At 41.2% G+C, this 19,327-nt stretch overlaps 1 protein-coding gene across 1 annotated transcript in view; it reads right to left on the bottom strand.

Annotated features, from left to right (window-relative positions):
* Positions 1-19,327, bottom strand: part of Fstl4 (follistatin like 4) — a 430,872-nt gene that overhangs the window by 375,189 nt on the left and 36,356 nt on the right. Inside the window, exon 3 of the mRNA XM_057776294.1 lies at positions 2,991-3,024. Coding sequence (XP_057632277.1) covers positions 2,991-3,024 — 34 coding nt within the window. The remainder of the gene's footprint in view (positions 1-2,990; positions 3,025-19,327) is intronic.

The following is a 19,327-nucleotide window of genomic DNA, read 5'->3' as shown; positions in this document are numbered from 1 at the left end:
GCCAAGAACCCATGGCTGGGGAGCTCATGGGCCCTAGGGGGGAATTGACTACTGCTGTTTTATTAAATGGACATAATATCAAACTAACTTCTGCTTCCCAGTGAGTAGGATCGAGACGTTATTGTTTCTCCACGCTCTCTGCCCTTGCTGGAGACACTTGGTTGTGTGGTGGACAGTGCTTAACTCAGAAAGTCACAGCTGGTCACTGTGCAGAGAATAAATGACTGGAGTACCCAGCCACACTATTGTGCCAAAGGCTTAGAAAACATTAAGAAAGAGGGGCAGAAAGATTTTAAGACACCAGAAAGGACTGGGTTGAAATTTTGGACATTCTAGGACCACTGCACTTGAACTCACCTCAGTTGTAGCTGCCTACAGCTACAATGTTGATCAAGCCAGTCAACATTCTAGCATGGATGGGGAGGGGCTCGCTGCTTCCTGCCCATCGCTTAGGAACTATTGACGGCTGTTGGCAGCTAAGAGAGAAACTCTTCTTTAAGGGTGTGGTATCTAATAGGTTGTCTATACCTGAGTTGATGATCTTACATTCACGTGCATACAGGCATCAGAAAGCAGAGCCAATAGTTTATGAGAAAAAGAACATGAAGTTGTTGAGGATAGAGGTAGGGGTGGATCTGGGGGGAATTTAAGGGATGAGGTGAATATGATCAAATGGCATTGTATCCATGAATGAAATTCTCAAATATTGCCTTAAAGAAGAAACACGTATGAACAAATTACTGGCCTTGGCCTAGGATTGTGGGGAACATGGAGAAGGACAGAAGAGGTTTCTGCTGTTAGGTGATGGATAGGATGGGTTAGCAGCTGAAGCCAGATGCGTCAGGAAAGAGTTGGATGCTATGAAGCAGAGGGGACTTGGAATGAGGCACAAAGCATACCGGCTGTAGGAGTCATAGGCAGTCACCTCCCTCGTCCCTGCCCCTCGCTGAGGTTCAGCCTAGACTCGTCACCTCCCAGGCTAGTGCCAGCCTCTCTCATATCTCACCACACTTATTCAAGCACCTCTGAAAGTCATAGTGGGAATTTGTGTAGGGTCATGTGTTTGTGACATTAACTGTCAGGTAGAGCTGCTGCTCCAAGTTATAGAAATTAAATAAAACACACCTACACGGAAAATTCTCTTAGATTCTGTTAGATTCAAAAGTCATTCAGAGTGATCTCTCCTGTTGATAGGAATAATTTGGTAAAATTTTCACAGAACTGTTATTATTTTTTACACTAATATACTGTTCTGAAGATTAACAACCTGCAAAACCCAAGGCATTTGAGTTCTCAGGTCCCCAAACACTTGGAAATACCCTCCAAAGCCCCAACCTCCCTTTCTCACTGCCATGTGACAAGCATTGACACCAAGCTATTTCAGGAACTCTTAAACACTCAACTTTGACAGAAGAAAACAGGAGAGACATCGTTCACAATAGGAAGAACTACATTTGTGATGTAGGGAGAGACTTGCTTAGTAACAACCCAAGAAACATGTTCCCAGTTAGTCACTATGGAAGCCAAGGCTTAGAAAGCAGGAACTGTGATGAAGACAGCATAGTCCACATGTCTGTGCCCTTTCTGGTGTACTCACAGTCATCCTTTGGGAAATTCTAAACCCTGTGAGTTCAGGGTGGACAATTATGTCTTTAGAAAGAAATATTGTCCCAAACTCCAACATAGTCAAAGATGTTTTCAATACACAGACAGTAAGATTACAAAGAAGCTAAATTTATTTGTGAGTCCTTCATACAAAATTAACTTCAGACATTCTCAGGCAGGGTACTCACACAAACAACATATTCAAAGCCACACAGAGCATGCCAACTTCTACCTTCATGCCTTCTCCCCTGCTTACAGTCACTAGTCCCAGTGGGAAGGGAATTTTCTAAAATGAAAACTGCCCCATCACCTTCATCCCATTTAATTCAGAATCAATAGCCAGAGAATGTGGTTTGCCCCATTGAAATGGTCCAGAGGCCACTGTACACTGAGTCCATGGAAGTCAGAAAATTCCTGCTAGAATCAGATTATCCAAATCCTTTGGATTTATGGTTCCAGAGCATGGACGCCAGCCGCTCGGGTGACGGGTGTGGACTGTACTGCAGTTGATAACCAGGATGTTATCAATGAGCTCTTAAATACTCGTACCACAGTTACCCCAGCTTCTAACCAGGAGTGTTTGACTTAGGAGCCAAGGGTGTTTCTCTACCCCATCATTACTCTTTTGGAGGTGGTACCACAGAGGAGGATGTGGTTAAGGCTAAAACCAAAGCCTCTGCACTAGACTATGGTGCACTATGGTTTCTGGCTTTATTCACTCCCCGTCCCTACAGTAAAGAGATGATTCCACAAATCACACAAAAGACATTCTCTCATTAGAGACTAGCTGTTACTGAAAGTAAAGAAGAGAAATTTCCATTAGAAGATTCTGAAATTGCCATCCGTACATGCTTACCTCTGAGACTAGAAAACCAATGTGCCAGAGGAAGGCTGCCAGGGGAAATGGAACATCATGGAATTGTTTTCAAAGGGGGAAATTAATTGGTTATTTCTATTCTGGCTTGGATGAAGCTATAAAAATCTAATCAGAAACATTTTTCATAGAGGCTTTGCCTGCCCAACAGTGAAACTCCCCAAACAATAAACTATTTGTGTGTGTGTGTCCCTATTATTAATGTTTTCTTCTGGGTGAAACCCAATGACTTCAAACATCACCCAAAAATGAGGGTCTTCTTCAGAGACCATAGATGTGATGGTGAATAAACCAGTTCCCAAGAGCCGTCCCTGATGCTTGAAGGCAGAAGCCTCTGCTCTCACAGGCAAACCCAGCGTTAAGTTCTTGGGTCTCTTGAACCAAAGGCAAACAGCTAGAATGCAGAAAAGACCACATGGCGTTTCAAAGAACAGGCTGCCTGTAGTCTAAGTTCACCTTAGCTTCATCAATAGTGCCAAGGATGATATAGATGTAAGTAAATTTTTCCTACCTTCTCTTCTTGTGACTTCAAAGTCTCTCGTTTCCTGGAAGAGAAAAGAGATGTGGTTTTGAAGAATAACTCAAAGATACCGAAGGTACAGATATACTTGCAAATGATTCCTGTCTTGTTAGTTGCATTTTCACCAAAAGGTGAATCCAGTAGCAAGGTGGGACAGTCAGCAATGTTGGGTCTCCTAACCTTACACAGCATGTGCACACACATGTGCTCATACGTGTGAGTGCACAGACACACACTTGTAAATATAAACAACTTATTATTGTGGAAACTTACATCTTAAAAATACATTATTGGGACTTGAGAGATTAAGAGTATACACTGTTTTGCAGAGAACCCCAAGTATAGTATCCAGAACCTTTGTGGGGCAGTTCACCTGTACCTCCAGCCCCAAGGGATCTGATACACTCTTTTGGCCTCCTCCAGCAGCTGCACTCATATGGACACTAACACCCAACACATACATACAAGTAATTAAAAATAAAGCTAAAACATTTAAAAATACATTGTTAATCATGGATCTTCTTTATGTAAAGTTTGAGCCAGTTTAGTTCCAAATATTAAAAAGGATAGATAGTTCCGGGATGTGGTTCCCATGCTCAGCCTCATCTCTACGTGCTTGTATGGCCCCCAGGAAAAATCGTCATGCAGTCTATGACTGTAGTTCCCAAAGGCTGAGATCTCACGGACAGTCTGGCTAGTGAGTCTAGGTCGCCGGGCTAAGTCAAGCCCTTTGGCTTAGCCATTCCGACCCCAGGGATCTTTCTGATGCCTGTGCCCTGTGCAGTGCAATAAGCAAACTAGTTCAGAAACTGCCCAGGTGCCACGGACGTCTGCATTAAAATTCAGCTGAACAGGGAGCTTCAGAAGAAATACACATTACTGAGAAATCAAAGGGCGATTTGCCTTGATAAATGCCAGCATTTCAAATTCAGCTGGAAACAAGGAAAATTATTTCTTAAGAGAATCTTTGAACATGGCACTGAATAATGGGCAGCTTTTCAGGCAGGGCGCAGGAAGGGAGCGTGCACCGGGATGGGAGGATGAGAGAACAGGAGGTCACACGCTGAGTGGGTATACAGTAGGCTGGGGGAGAGGAGGACAGTCCCCGGGAGAAGAATTAAAGGGAAGAGGCTGGAAACACACACCATGGTTACATAACGGATATGAAGAAGATACAACTCATCATAAACGGCCGCTTTCAAATGGAAACCACAAGGCCGAGCTGAGCTGGAACTCTGCACTGTCTGCTAAAAAGAAAGCAACAATGTGGCCCTCCACCTCCTCCCCACCAAGGCCGTTCAACACTGCACGGTAAGCAGGTGGAATGGTCTTTCCCACCTTGGCATTCCTGAGTGGTCAGGAGAGGGAAGCAACAATAGAGACCATCCTGGGAAGTCTCCCTACCTCCGGTGGTAGTTTAAAATGTCATCTTGCCATGCCTGGGATGACCTGGGAAGAGAGTCACCCTTGAGAATGGGAGGAATGGACTAGCTCACTTGGACTGTGGGCATGTGTGTGGGGGTTCTCTAGACAGCTGATTGACAAGGAAAGGGCCCAGGCCATCATGGGTGACACCACTCTTGACGAAAGGGATTCCGAACTGCACAGGAGTGAAGAGAGCTAGCTGAGCACAAGGCGCAAGCGAGCAAGGGCGTGTGCTCCATTTCTCTCTTTGCTCTTGGCGGTGGATATGACGTGATTAGCTGTTTGCATTCCTGCCTCTATTTCCTCTCACTGATGGACTATAATCTGGAATTGTAAATCAAATAAATCCCTTTCCTCCTAATTTGCTTTAGGTAGGATGTCTTACACAGCCACGGAAATGAATCCAGACCACTCAAGTAACTTCTCCTGTGAGTGAAAAGCCCCAATGGGGACCAGTGGAAGATGCGAGTCACACGAGGGCAGGTAAACTGAGAAACAACACTCAGCAATGCTGGGTCTCCTGACACGAAGAAACCAAAGGGCCTCCTGAATGCTAGCCCCTGTGGGGACGACCTGGAGACAGGAATGATGATACGAGATGTATAAGTCCAAGGCAAAGTCATCTCTCCCAAGCTGCTCCTCAGCAGTCTGTTCCTGGGCCTGGCAACTCTACCCCCTAGGAACCACACACAGTGCTGGGAACAGACAGGTAGTCATAAGTCCGCTCTTGTGCTGTTAAGAAAACCTTTACGATATTGCTGTTGTGGTTGTGTAAAGCTTATACATTAAGGAAAGCTGGTGTCTATATGATGCTGTATCTTCTCAACTAACATGGCATTTCTAATCATTTCTTCATGGAGTATGAAGGACTGGGGAGATAGCTCAGTGAATAAAGCACTTACCACACTAGCATGGAACCTGAGTCTGGATCCCCAGACCCTGTGGAAAGTGAGAGATGGTCACATACATACGTACATGTTTGGATGAAAGCATGCCATAGCACATGCGTGAAAGTCTCAGATCAACCTGAGGGAGTTGGTTCTCTCCTTCCACCACGTGAACCTGGGGGACGGACTCAGGTCTTCAAACTTGGCAGCAAGCACCTTTACCTACTGAGCCAGATTTAAAAGCCAGGCACTTGACCAAATTTCCTATTGTTTGCCATAGGTCTCCTCTTTGCTTCTTTTGGGATTCCCATTTGCAGCTTTTATGAGCTGCCGAGGTTCCCTAACCAACGAAAAGCAGCTACAGTTCACTGTCCTGTACTCTGCACACAGCAAGCCTCATCTGTTCTTAGTGCCCATTTTCAGTTCCACTTTCCCATCTTGTTAACTTCTTCCTTAGCTGGATAGTAAATGCTTCAAGCTGGGCACAGCAGTACATGCTTGGAATTCCAGCACTTGGGAGACTGAGGCAGGAGGATTACCACAAGTTTGAGGGCAGTCTGTATTACATGAGTTAAGGTGAGACACGGCATGAGACTCTGTCCCCACCTCCTAAAATAAAAAATATGCAGACAAAGGCGCACGCCTTTAATCCCAGCACTCGGGAGGCAGGCGGATCTCTGTGAGTTCGAGGCCAGCCTGGTCTACAAGAGCTAGTTCCAGGACAGGAACCAAAAGCTATGGAGAAACCCTGTCTCGAAAATAAAAAAAAAAAAAAAAAAAAAATGTGCAGACAAAGTGAGCACTTTCAACTCATTTCTGACTTCCAAGAGAAAATCTTTAGCGTCTTTCTACTCAAGAAGCAAGTCTTGGGCAGAGATGTGTGATATACTAGTGCGATCAATATACTTTGAGTTTCACGTAAACAATGCCCTGGGTGAAACTTCCTGTCCCCTTGCTCGCTTATCTGCTGACTGCTTCCCTTTGTTGGTGAGAGGGCTGGGATGAAGCCAGTATCTGTTTCACTCTTGCAGCCTCAGGACTGTAAGAGAACAGGTGCTTGATACATATTTGTTGAAGAAAAAATAAAATAAAATACGTATGTCTTGAATTTTATCAAGTGCTTCTTCTGCATTTATGGAAATGTTTTTTGCCTTAGTTTCATTAATAGGGAGGCTTATCAAGTAGATTTTATAATACTCTACCTTTCTGGAATAAGATTTTCTAGTTTGTGATGCACTTTTAAGAACACCATTGTGGTGGCTAGAAGGATGGTAGGATCATGTTTCAGTTCCTAACACCCCTGTGGCAGATCACAACCATCTCTACTTCCAGTACCCGGGCATCTGAAGCCCTCTTCTGGCTTCCACAGGCACTGTATACACATGGTGCACATATACACATGTAGACAAACACCCAAGCACGCATAATTAAAACAAACACATATTTTAAAAATGTGATCTTGGCCAGACAGTAGTGGTGCATGCCTTTAATCTCAGCACTTGGGAGGCAGACACGGGCAGATCTCTGTGAGTTTGAGGTCAGCCTGGTCTATAGAGCAAGTTCCCGGACAGGCTCTACAGCTACTGAGAAACCAAAAAAAAAAAAAAAAAAAAAAAAGTGATCTTGAATACTGTCTGCTGTGATTTTTAAGTATGTTTCATATTGATTCATCTAGGATTTTATACTCATAAATAAGGTTGATAAAACTTTTTATAGATTTAGGAACTTAAAGGATTCTAGCTTTATGTAATGAATTTATAAGTTTTCCTATTACCATGACTTAATACAGCTTAAACAAAACTAGGAAAGATTGGCATCGTAGCCCAGCTCTGTAAACACTTGGCAGGCTGGACAGGAAGGCAAAATTCCTGGACCAGCGTTGGCTACAAAATGAGACCTTGTTTCAAACTTGAATAAAAGTGATGTGGAAGGGGAATTGCCTGATCATTTAAGGTTTCTCACTCACATTTTTCTGTTATTGATTAAACAGCGAAGAGATTACACTTGTCTAACGTCTGTTATTTTGGTCAGCGGCCAGTTGATTGTAAAATCCCTAAACCTGACTCCAAAGCTGATGGTGGAGCCAGGCTGATGGATTAGAAGCTAGCAGCTCCTCCTGGCACCCAGCAGCTTGCAAACAGCATCTCAGAGAGGTGGATGATGGGAGAGATACTCTCAAGTTTAATACGGGGCAGACAAGGCTGGGAGGAACCTAGACAGTGAGAAGCACAGTAGTGCTGAGGCGGTGGCCTTCAGGGGTGTGACGGAGAAAGCAATAAGGGGAAGAACGAGAAAGAGAGAGACACCTTAGGTTAGGGGAGCGAACACAAAGCAGAGTCCGATCCAAGGGCAGTGTGGCTGCAGCTCATGTGGGAGCTACCTGCTGCTCTGCCATGTTCAGCGTTAAAATATTGTGACAGGAGGGTCACAAGGACCCTGTGCCTGCACGTGCTGCTTCTGGAAGCAGGCGTCTCCACACTCCCCCTTTCTCTGGAACACACAGCAAATAGTGCCATGCTGTCTTGGCCAGCATCCCCATTATGACTCAATGTGGCCCTGGTCCAATGCCACTGAGATGAGTCAGGCTATCCAGCTAAGAGTCAGGGCAGATTCCTCTACACACATCCTACTTCTGCTCACACTTCAACACATTCTTTACCTCAAAAAAATAGAAGAGATAAAAACTCTAAGTCAATGGCCAGATAGGCATGGCCAGGAGCAACCACACCCAGTCCTGGACATCCACCTACGCTACAGCAGCCGTACAGAGCACCATGCCTATAAAGCACTGTGGGAGAGCGGCTTCTAGAACACTTCAGTTCATATAGAACTGAGTCTACCCTATTGTCACTGCTGTCCATGACACCCCTACCCTGATTTAGTAGAAGGATCCTTACATTTTCATGCCCATGGAGAAAGCAGACACCTAGACTCTGGAATAGTATGCACTGTGCCAAAATACACTAATCCTAACAAAAGGAGTAACAGAAAAACTGTACTATGAAACCCAATCAGAAATGCATTCAGCACATAGGACATCAAGCTGATGTCCAAAGATACCACCAAGACCAAGAGAAGGCTCTTTCCTAAAATGCCTCTAATATAAAATTAGAAGAGATTCATGAACAACAGACCCACAAATCTCAACACAGAAAACACAGAAGACCAAGGCAACATGACTAATCCCCAGAGTCATATTCTTTAGCAAATAACTACCAAGATACTGAAGTAGAAAAAAATGTCAGATAAAGAATTCGAAATAATGGCTCTTAAAAAATACCTATGAATTCCAAGAACTTACAAGGAAACAGATGAAAAATTAAAGAATACAATGCAGAATATTAATGGAACTCAATAAAGAGAGTGGCGGGTGAGGGACAAGGAACAATCTTATAAATGGAAGCCTCTGTAAGTCAAATAAAAAACTCACTGAAAAGCCAATAAATGAGATTTAGAAGAAGATTTTAGAGTTTGAGAATAATGTTGAAAAAAGAAAACAATCACACAATAGTTAAGAGAAAATAAATTATGAACAGACATGTAAGAACTTGTGACATGCTTAAAAGACCAAACTGATTTTTTTATTGAATGAAGTGTTATAGCACATACTAAAACCATGTTTATAAAATAATATCAGAACATTTCTTCAAAGATCTGGACATTCAGGTACAGGACGTATCTAGATTCACAACAGACACACCAGAATACACAACAAAGAATGCACACTGAAAATTGCAAGGGATAAACACAGCTACACAGGTAAACCCACCAGAATAACTGGAGTTCTTTTTCAACTGAAACTCTTAAGGATGGAAGCACGTGGAATGAAATGTTCCAAACTCTGAAAGAAAACAACTTCTAAGCTGTATTACTATAAAGCACAGTTGTTCTGGGAGCTGAACAAGAAATAAAGATTTAACAATATAAGTATAATATAAAACAATTTATGATCAGTAAGCTAGTATTATAGGAAAAACTTAATGAAACTCTATATATACAAGAGAATGAACAAAAATAACCATTAGCAAGCAGAAAAGAATAAATTCTAGTAGAAGTATAGATCATCAAGCAAGAATTAAGAAAAAAACATCAGAAAAATAAGAAAATGACAGGAATTAGGATATACGTTTAGTTTGTCTCTCTGACTATATGTGACCTCAATTAAAAGATATGAAAGAGATGTCTAGATTAAAGCACAGATCCAGTTGTTTGCTGAATGCAAGAAACACACTTCACTGGCAAAAACATATACAGACAAAGTCTTAGGATGGGAACTTACATTCTAAACAAATCTTGAGGAGAGCAGCAATACTATGCTTCTCTCCCACAAAGTAGACTCCAACCAAAACTTAGTCAGTAAAGCAGACATCAAAGAAGGTTCCCTGAATGTTGGCTCACCAAATGACAGGACACAAGCACCACTGAACAAAAATAATAGATAGACATCACTATACTAGTACTGGATAACTTCAGATCTCCACTCTTACCACTGTAAGTCATTCAAACTAGTAATCAACAATGGAAACTTCACAGTTAACCCATACTATAAATTAACTGGACTTCACAGACATCTATAGAATGTTCTATCCAGTAACTACAAAATATACCTTCTTTAAGTAATACATGGAACTGTCTTCAGAACAGATTTCCAGGTCCAGCATGTCTGTCCTGCAATTCATGGGCTATATGCAACACATGCAGCCAAGTATACAAATGTGGTCTAATATAAAATCATAAGCTTGCTTAAATATTATGTGATAATTTTGAAACTCTTTTGTAACCTGTTTGCTCAGTTCTTGAGCATGAACCTTTTAGACAGCAATTGTCATATCAAAAGTTTGAACACTCCTTCAGTCATGAAAGTAAGACTTAAACTTTTAAAAATAGAACAATTTCTTGTGCCTTGTGAGATAACAATAAGATAATACTAGATATCAACAACCAGAGAAACTACAGACACTGTATAACACATACAGAAACTGAGATGTTCCATCAGTAAGACACTAAAGAAATTGCAAAAGGAAAATTTTTCCTAGATTCTTATGAAAATGGAAATATATCAAAATCTGTGAGGTCCAATGAAGGCCATCTTATATATATCTTACATATATAAGTTTATATAAATGAATGCCTAAAAGAAAAGAATCAGAGAGATCTCATGTTATGTAATGGTATACTTCAAGATCTTTGAAAAACAAAAATAAGCTAAATCCCAAGCAAAAAAAAAAAACAAAAAAAGAAAGAAAGAATAAAAAATTATAACTGAAATTAGTGAAATAAAATCTGAAAAAAAAAAAAAAACAAAGGTTCAATCACAAAAGACATTTTTCTTCAAAGATAAACAGGATTGACAAACCCTTAGCCAATCTATCCAAAAGAAAGATAGAGGAGCCGGGCGGTGGTGGCACACGCCTTTAATCCCAGCACTCGGGAGGCAGAGGCAGGCGGATCTCTGTGAGTTCGAGACCAGCCTGGTCTACAAGAGCTAGTTCCAGGACAGGCTCCAAAACCACAGAGAAACCTTGTCTCAAAAAAAAGAAAAAAAAAAAAAAAGAAAGAAAGAAAGATAGAGGAGACTGAAATGAACAGATTTGGGGTTAAGCATGAGCAATTACAGCACAAATCACCACAATCAGGGATCACCAGGGATCAATTTGGCCCTAATAAAGTAGAGTATTAGAAGAAATGATTACACCTTTTGGTATAAGTTGCCTATGAAAATTAAACAAAGAGGAAATTAAAAACTTCAGCAAGGGGAACTGGAGAGGTAGTTTAGTAGTTAGGAGCTGAGGGCCTGGGTTTTGTTCCCAGAACCCACATGGTGGCTCACAAACATCTGTTACTCTAGTTCCAAGGGATCCAACACCCTTTTCTGACCTCAGCAAGAATCAGGCATATGTTTGTATGTGGCATACAAACATACAAGCAAGGAGGCAAAGTACTCCTCCACATACAATAAAAATAAATCTAAGAAAACCTCAGGAAATAAAAGAAAAAGGAATGAGATTGTGTAGAAATAAAGTCTCCCAACAATGAAGACCTCAGTACCAGATTCTCTGGTGAACTGTACAGACATTTGGAGAATGAATGATGCTCTTCCTCGAGCTGGTCCATGAAATACAAAGGATGAGGATGCTTTTGAGTTCATTCTGTGAAACCACTGTTACCTCGATACTCGAATTGGGTATGGGCACAACCAAAACTTAAGACTGAAAACCAACATCTTTGATGGACATACACAAAAATCGTCACCAAATATGTACAAACCAAATTAAATAACATGTTAAAAATATCACATATCACAATCAAGGTGGTTTTATTCTTGAAACGTCAGGATGGTTCAACAAAGGCAAATCTTGGATGTAAAATGAATCATGAACAAAAATCAAGTGACCAGCTCAATAGATCCAAATAAAAAACAATCCCTTGACAAAATTCAACACACCTTTAAGAAACTTGGTACAGACATATCATGCCTAAACCAGGAAAGAATACATACACCTAACCCACAACCAACATCATAATGAATAGTAATCAATTTAAAACATTTTTCTAAATTTTTCTTTTAATCCCACAGACAGGATTCAGAAAGCGGTTGCCCATTGGTGTTCACAAAGCTCCCCTGAAAGGTCTGTGACTAAACTGGACACACACAGGACAAGGGACCAAAAAATAAGGAAATATAGTCCAGGCTTACAAAGTGAAAAGTGTTTTTAAATAAACCCCAAATAATAAAATCTGAGTACAGACTTCAATGGCAACATGATACCAGGGAGTCAGAAGAATGGTCTTGGTACACGACAGGCTTTATAACATCATAATATTCTCAAGTAATTTGTGTACTTGACTAGATCAAGATGATCTACAAGCATTCTCTGTGCCTAGGAAAAAAAAACTGTAACTCATGAAAGCCAGAAGAATTATTCTTAAGGCTCCTTACACACACTCTCCAGCATCCAATCCAAAATTACCAAACATGACAGAAGACAGCATTAAACAATGAAAACCCAAGAAAAGAGACCTCAGGTTATCTACACTCTACATCAGCAGACACAGGCTTCAGAATATGGCTAAAATGTTGAAAAACAGAAAAAAGGGTTCTAAGTTTCTGCATAAAACAGGAATCCATTAAAAGAACCAAGTGGACACTCTGAACTAAAATTTAAATAACTGAGAGAATTAAACAGATTTAACACCTAACAGAAAGGACTTGCTGAATAAGAGGCAGGTCGGTAGCAAACAATCAGACTGAAGAACTGTGGTGAAGAAACACGAGAATTAAAATTATATGTGTGTAAGAGACACATGACCCAGTGAAAAGGCCAAACATGGGTGTAGTTGGAATTTGAGAATAAAGGGAGAGAAAGAATTGATGAGAATTGATATTTGGAAACAAACTGGTGGTAAATTTTTTAATGAATAAATGACAGCAAGCCAGACATTTGAGACCTCTACAAACTCTGACCACAATCAATACAAAGAAATCTACCCCTGGGTTCTCACAGCAAAATAGCTGAATGGCTGTGAACAAAAAGAAATCTTAAGACTGGTCAGAGAGAGGCTGGTGGAGATGGAGCATGCAGCATCAACAGAAGGGTGAGGCCTACTTCTGAGGAGAAAGCAGAACTTGAAGATGATGAAATGATACCCTTAAAAGTATGGTGAACAAAACCTTAAAATTCCATATCCTGTGAGAAAACAGGTATTGGAGCTCAAGAAATAGCATGGTACTGAAAAGTGCATGTTGCTCTTATAGAGGATTAGAGTCTGGTTCCAAGCATCTTTCTATGCCAGGTGGCTCACAACCACCTGTAACTCCATCTCCAGGGGGTCCAACGCCAGCATCTCACCTCTGGGGAACCTTTACTCACACATGTGCTTTCTCGCTTTCTCTCTCTCTCTCTCTCTTTCTCTCTCTCTCTCTCTCACACACACAGAGGGGTGCATATATAAATTTTAATATAAATCCTTTTAAAAATTTAGACATTAATATGGTGAACCAGGTAAAGGTGAAATAAAGATCTACTTAGGCATACGAAACTTGACAGGAAATGCTGCAGATTCACAATAGCAATATGAAAAGGAAATGTGAGCATAAGGAAAATTATTGAGCTAAGTGCACAGCCATGTAAGGTGGAATAAGAAGTGCCACATAGGATTAAAAGGTGAGTATGACTGTCGTTTAAAACACTGTTTAACAGTAATGTCCTATAGGGCAAAACCTGACTTACAGGAGACTATAATCACTAAAGGTCAGAGGGTGGAATGGAATAGACTGTCCTAGAACTCTCCCCTCAAAATGACTAAAAACATGTTTTTGTTACTGCAAATGTTGGGGAGCCCCACATTGGGTGCCATATTTTCAGGAAAGCTGGACTCCCATCTTGGGAGTTTTAAAGAATAAACTCAGAAGGAAGCTTGAGAGGATTTGTTGTTTTAGAATTTAAAATAAAACCAGCTGCCCGGAGAAGGAAGACAGAGAAGGGAAGTGAGAAAACCATGCCTTTTGAGTCAGACATGGAGGTCAGCAAGCGAACACTTGCCAGACAAATGGCTGCATGGCAAATGTGGGGAGGGCTTCAGAGAGAGAGAGAGAGAGAGAGAAAACCCAGAGCATTTGGGAAAGCATGCCCAGGCTTCGGAAACTATCTGAAAGAAGAAAAAAAGGGGAGAAAAAAATGAGGGAAAGAGAAAAGTTATCCCTTTTTCGGTAACTCAGAAACTTGGGCAGGCTTAACTCAGCTGCATGGCTGTGGCTCCGTAGGCAACTACATGGGTAGGGTTTCTGGGAAGGTAAGATACATTACCTCATTAAAGGAATAATTATTCCTACAATCTTCCTTTGCATGTCTTGAGGGGGATCAGCCTCCCTGAGGGGAATTCCCATAGGCAGGTGATTGGTCAGCCCAACTGGAATGTTAAGTCTCTACAGAGAAGTAGATTTTATTCTCTTGACTTGGAGGAAGTAGCTTTCCTTAAGGGGCCTCCATGGCATTATAACACCATGAGGCCAATGGAATGGAACAACAAGAAAGTGTCCACTCCAAACTGAGACAAGAAAATGATGGAAGGAAACAAGGAAAAAAAAATAAAAATAAAAAAACCACTAATGGCATGCTGCTTAGAAGAGACTCATGATAACTACAAGCCTATAAAAAGTTTGAGTGTAGGATATCAACATATAGAGGAATGAAAATAGACCCATATCTATCACCATGCACAAAACTCAAGTCCAAATGGATCAAAGACCTCAACATAAAGCCAGCCACACTGAACCTCATAGAAGAGAAAGTGTGAAGTACACTCAAACACATTGGCACAGGAGACCACTTCCTAAATATAACCCCAGCAGCACAGACACTGAGAGAAACAATTAATAACTGGAACCTCCGGACACTGAGAAGCTTCCGTAAAGTAAAGAACACGGTCAACAAGACAAAACGACAGCCTACATAATGGGAAAATATCTTCACCAACCCCTCACCAGACAGAGGTCTGATCTCCAAAATACACAAAGAACTCAAGAAATTGTTCATCAAAAGAATAATCCAATTTAAAACATGGAGTACAGATCTAAACAGAGAACTCTCAACAGAGGAATCTAAAATGGCTGAAAGACACGTAAGGAAATGTTCAACATTAGTCATCAGAGAAATGCAAATCAAAACAACTCTGAGATTCCACCTTACACCTATAAGAATGGCCAAGATCAAAAACATTCATGACAACTTATGCTGGAAAGATTGTCAGAAAAAGGGAACACTTCTCCATTGCTGGTGGGAATGCAAGCTGGTACAACCCCTTTGGATGTCAGTGTGGTGATTTCTCAGAAAATTAGGAAACAACCTTCAAGACCCAGTAATACCACTTTGGGGTATATATCCAAAGGATGCTCAATCATGCTACAAGGACATGTGCTCAACTATGTTCATTGCAGCATTGTTTGTTGTAGCCAGAACCTGGAAACAACCTAAATGCCCCTCAACCCAAGAATGGATGAGAAAAACATGGTACATTTCCACAATGGAGTACTACACAGCAGAAAAAATGACATCTTGAATTTTGCAGGAAAATGGAGCTAGAAAAAATTATTTTGAGTGAGGCAACCCAGACACAAGAAGACAATTATCACATGTACTTACTCATAAATGGTTTTAAAAGATAAAGCAAAGAAAACTAGCCCACAAATCACAACTCCAAAGAACTTAGACAACAATGAGGACACTAAGAGAGACTTACATAGATCTAATCTACATGAGAAGTAGAAAAAGACAAGATCTCCTGAGTAAATTGGAAGCATGGAGACCTTGGGGAAGGTTGAAGTGGGAAGGGGAGAGGCAGGGAGGGGAGCAGAGAAAAATGTAGAGTTCAATAAAAAGCAATAAAAAAGAATTAAAATAATAAAGAAATGGACTGCATAAAAAGTTTGAGTGTAAACATGTTTAAAAGCAGATACACCACATTAGTTCCAGCAAGAATTAGTATTAGTGATAAAAAAGGATGGTTCATGATATATACACCTAATAAGAGAACACACACACACACACAATGAAAGCTAAAAGAGCTAGGAAGAGACATTGTTAGGATATAATTATATTTAAACTTAAGAAATCTCTATTAATAACAAAACAAATGGAGGGAAAATCAGTAAGAATATAGAAGAGAGACTGGAGAGGTGACTCAGTGGGGCAGGATTCTTGCCACACAGACGTGAAGACCATCCCAGCATCCATGTACCAAGATAGAGGTGTCTGCACACCTGTAACCATAGCACCACTGTGGTAGAGACAGAAGGATCGCTCAGGTTTTCTGGCTCCCAGCCTCATTCCAGGCTCAGTGAGAGACCATGTCTCACAGAAGTAAGAGTGTCAGAGCAGACACCAGATATCCTGTTCTGACCAGTATACACATTTGCACACATACATATGCCTATAACACACATACATGCACACACGCACACACACACGCACACACACACATACACGAGTTGAACACCATGATGAAGAAGCCTGACTTAATGGTACACACAATCACTGCTTCCAATAACTGAGCCCTACACATTCATTCAAGTCTCCGTAGATCATTTATTAAAAATTGCTTATTTGCCTGGTGGTGGTGTCAGACGCCTTTAATCTTAGCACTCAGAGGTAAGTGGATCTCTGAGTTTGAGGCCAGCCTGGTCTACAGAGCAAGTTCCAGGACAGCCAAGGATAAACAAGGAAGGGAAGAGAAGGGAAGGGAAGGGAAGGGAAGGGAAGGGAAGGGAAGGGAAGGGAAGGAAAGGGAAGGAAAGGGAAGGAAAGGGAAGGAAAGGGAAGGAAAGGGAAGGAAAGGGAGAAAGAAAGAAAGAAAGAAAAAAAGAAAGAAAGAAGGAAGGAAGGAAGGAAAGAAAGGAAGGAAGGAAGGAAGGAAGGAAGGAAGGAAGGAAGGAAGGAAGAAAGAAAGAAAGAAAGAAAGAAAGAAAGAAAGAAAGAAAGAAAGAAAGAAAGAAAGAAAGAAAGAAAGAAATTACTGAGCCTTCAGCAAGTTTCAAACTACAGGACCCGCACTGAGAGCTTTCTGAGTAACTTTCTAACTAGAGTGATTTCAAAGTAGAAATCAGTAACAAAGACAGTGAGGAAAATTTCCACAAACTTTTGGCCCATAGACCCCAAAGCATATCACATAAGTTCCACAAGGAAGAATCACATGAGAAGCAAGCTCTTCAGAGCAGAGTAATAACTAAATTACAACATTTCACACGGGATATAGGGATGGGGTCAGCTCTGTGGTTGGGCACTTTCCCAGGGTGCATGGGACCTTGAGTTTGTCCCTATCACTGAAAAAAAACAAACAAACAAACAAACAAACAAAAAAACCTAGTGGGATATGTCAGCGTTGAAATGAAAATGATAGCCTCCAATGAATTCCTGAAGGACATTTCTTTAAAAGACTGAAAATGAATGACCTAAGCATTTATCTTTAAAAACTAGAAAAATAACAATTTAAGTCCACAAAGGGTAGAGCAAAAAAAAAATATGACAGAAGCAGAAATCAATACAATAGGAAAGAAAATTACACCATGAAAAAGTTAAATCTTTGGAAAGATTAATAGCTTGATAAATCTCTAAGAAAGCAAATCAAAGAGGGAAGGGAGGTTAGCGATGCTAACAAATCACACGCGCTCTGTTCGCGGTGTCGCTGCAACACAATAGGGAACAATGGTCTTGGCAGCAGACGGTGTTAGATCAGTGGCATCCACAGGCAGAAAATCAGATCTCAACCTCCTGCCCCACAACATGCAGGTAGAGGTCAGGTCCAGATGGATGCTGAGTCTGGAGGTGAAAGGTCATGAATTGGAAACCCTGGGTAGCTTCAACCTGTATCTTGGTGACATTTAAGAGAATGGAGATGTCTGTGGTAGGTGACGAAGGGGCATCCAAAAGGTTAAGACTGCTATCTAGACTTGACCAAAACGGAGACTTTTAATTATTAAAAAGGTTCTGTAGTGATGGGGAAAGATGTAGTAGCTTCAATTCCATGTGGTGGAGGATGACTTTGAACTTCTAATCCTCCTGCCTCCACCTCCCCAGTGCTGAGACTACAAGTGTGTGCCACCACACATGGTCTATGTGATGCTGGGGAAACCAAGGCTTCATGGATGCTAGTCAAGCCACGTGGACTGAGCCATCCCCAAACCCCACAACTGTCTCTAGTGAAATGTAACAGAACAGGCCAAACAGATACAGATGTCTCACGGGAAAGTTTGGAAGTGTATCTCTCTGACTATAAGTATTTCTGTAGATAAGAAACATACAAATAGCCTAGGTGAAGAATGAGCAAAAGATGCTATGAACAGCACATTCTTAAACAAGGGAATAGTACTATGTTCCACAGAATCAACAATATGTTTTTTTAAAACTATATTCCAAGATGCCAAATGTTTGTGCAGACCTGGAGTGGCTATCATTTTCCTGCTTTTGGGGGGATCAGCTACAGCAGGATTAATTTCACTAGTCAAAGATCTGGCTCTGTGAGTCTCCTCCTCAGCAGCAAGACCTATGTCCTGCAGGTCACCAAAGAGACCTGTGTCCTCTCAGGAATGGTTCCAGGTTATCACCGTGAGTCTTTTGTTGTTTTAAAATTTTTCTTTAGCCTATGTTTAACCAATTCTCTGTATTAAAAATTCACTAAAAGACATATTTGGGGGCTGGGATGAAGTTTGGTTGATTGAATGCTTGGCTCAAAATCCATGAAGCTCTGGATTCCATTTCAGCACCATATAAAAAACTTAAGTGCGGTGGGGGGAGGGGGAGGTGGAGGCAGGAGGATTAGAAGTTCCGGGTCATCCTCTGGAACATAGAGTCTAAAGCCAGCCTGAGACACATGAGACTCTGTCACTGGATGGATGGATGGATGGATGGATGGATGGATGGATGGATGGATGATGGATGGATGATGGATGGATGATGGATGGATGATGGATGGATGATGGATGGATGGATGATGGATGGATGGATGGATGGATGGATGATGGATGATGGATGGATGGATGGATGGATGGATGGATGGATGGATGATGGATAGATGGATGGATGGATGATGGATGGATGGATGATGGATGGATGGATGATGGATGGATGGATGGATGATGGATGGATGGATGGATGGATGGACAGACAGGTGGATAAAATAATGTCTTTTTTGTTTTGTTTGGTTGCTTTTTTATTTTTGTTTTTTAAGACAGGTTCTCCCTATGTAAACGAGGCTGGTTTCAAATTCATAGAAATTTGCTTGCTTATAAATAAATATTTTGTTAAACTCCATAATAATTATTGTGACATCTATTTTTCTGACTTAACGATTCCACTCGAAAGTAACAGTCCAACAGAGCAGGTGGAAAGACTGTAAGGGCCAGAGGTGGTGGGTGACTTCACGGAAGCTGTCTTCCCGACACAAGACTGATGCCCATGTGAACGCGCAAAGACTATGGCAGCACACACAAGATTCACACAGGTTCCAGACAAGCAGGGATCA

This window comes from Chionomys nivalis, chromosome 7, assembly GCF_950005125.1.
Source record: "Chionomys nivalis chromosome 7, mChiNiv1.1, whole genome shotgun sequence".
Classification (NCBI taxonomy): Eukaryota; Metazoa; Chordata; class Mammalia; order Rodentia; family Cricetidae; genus Chionomys; species Chionomys nivalis.
This window is presented reverse-complemented; position numbering and strand designations above follow the sequence as displayed.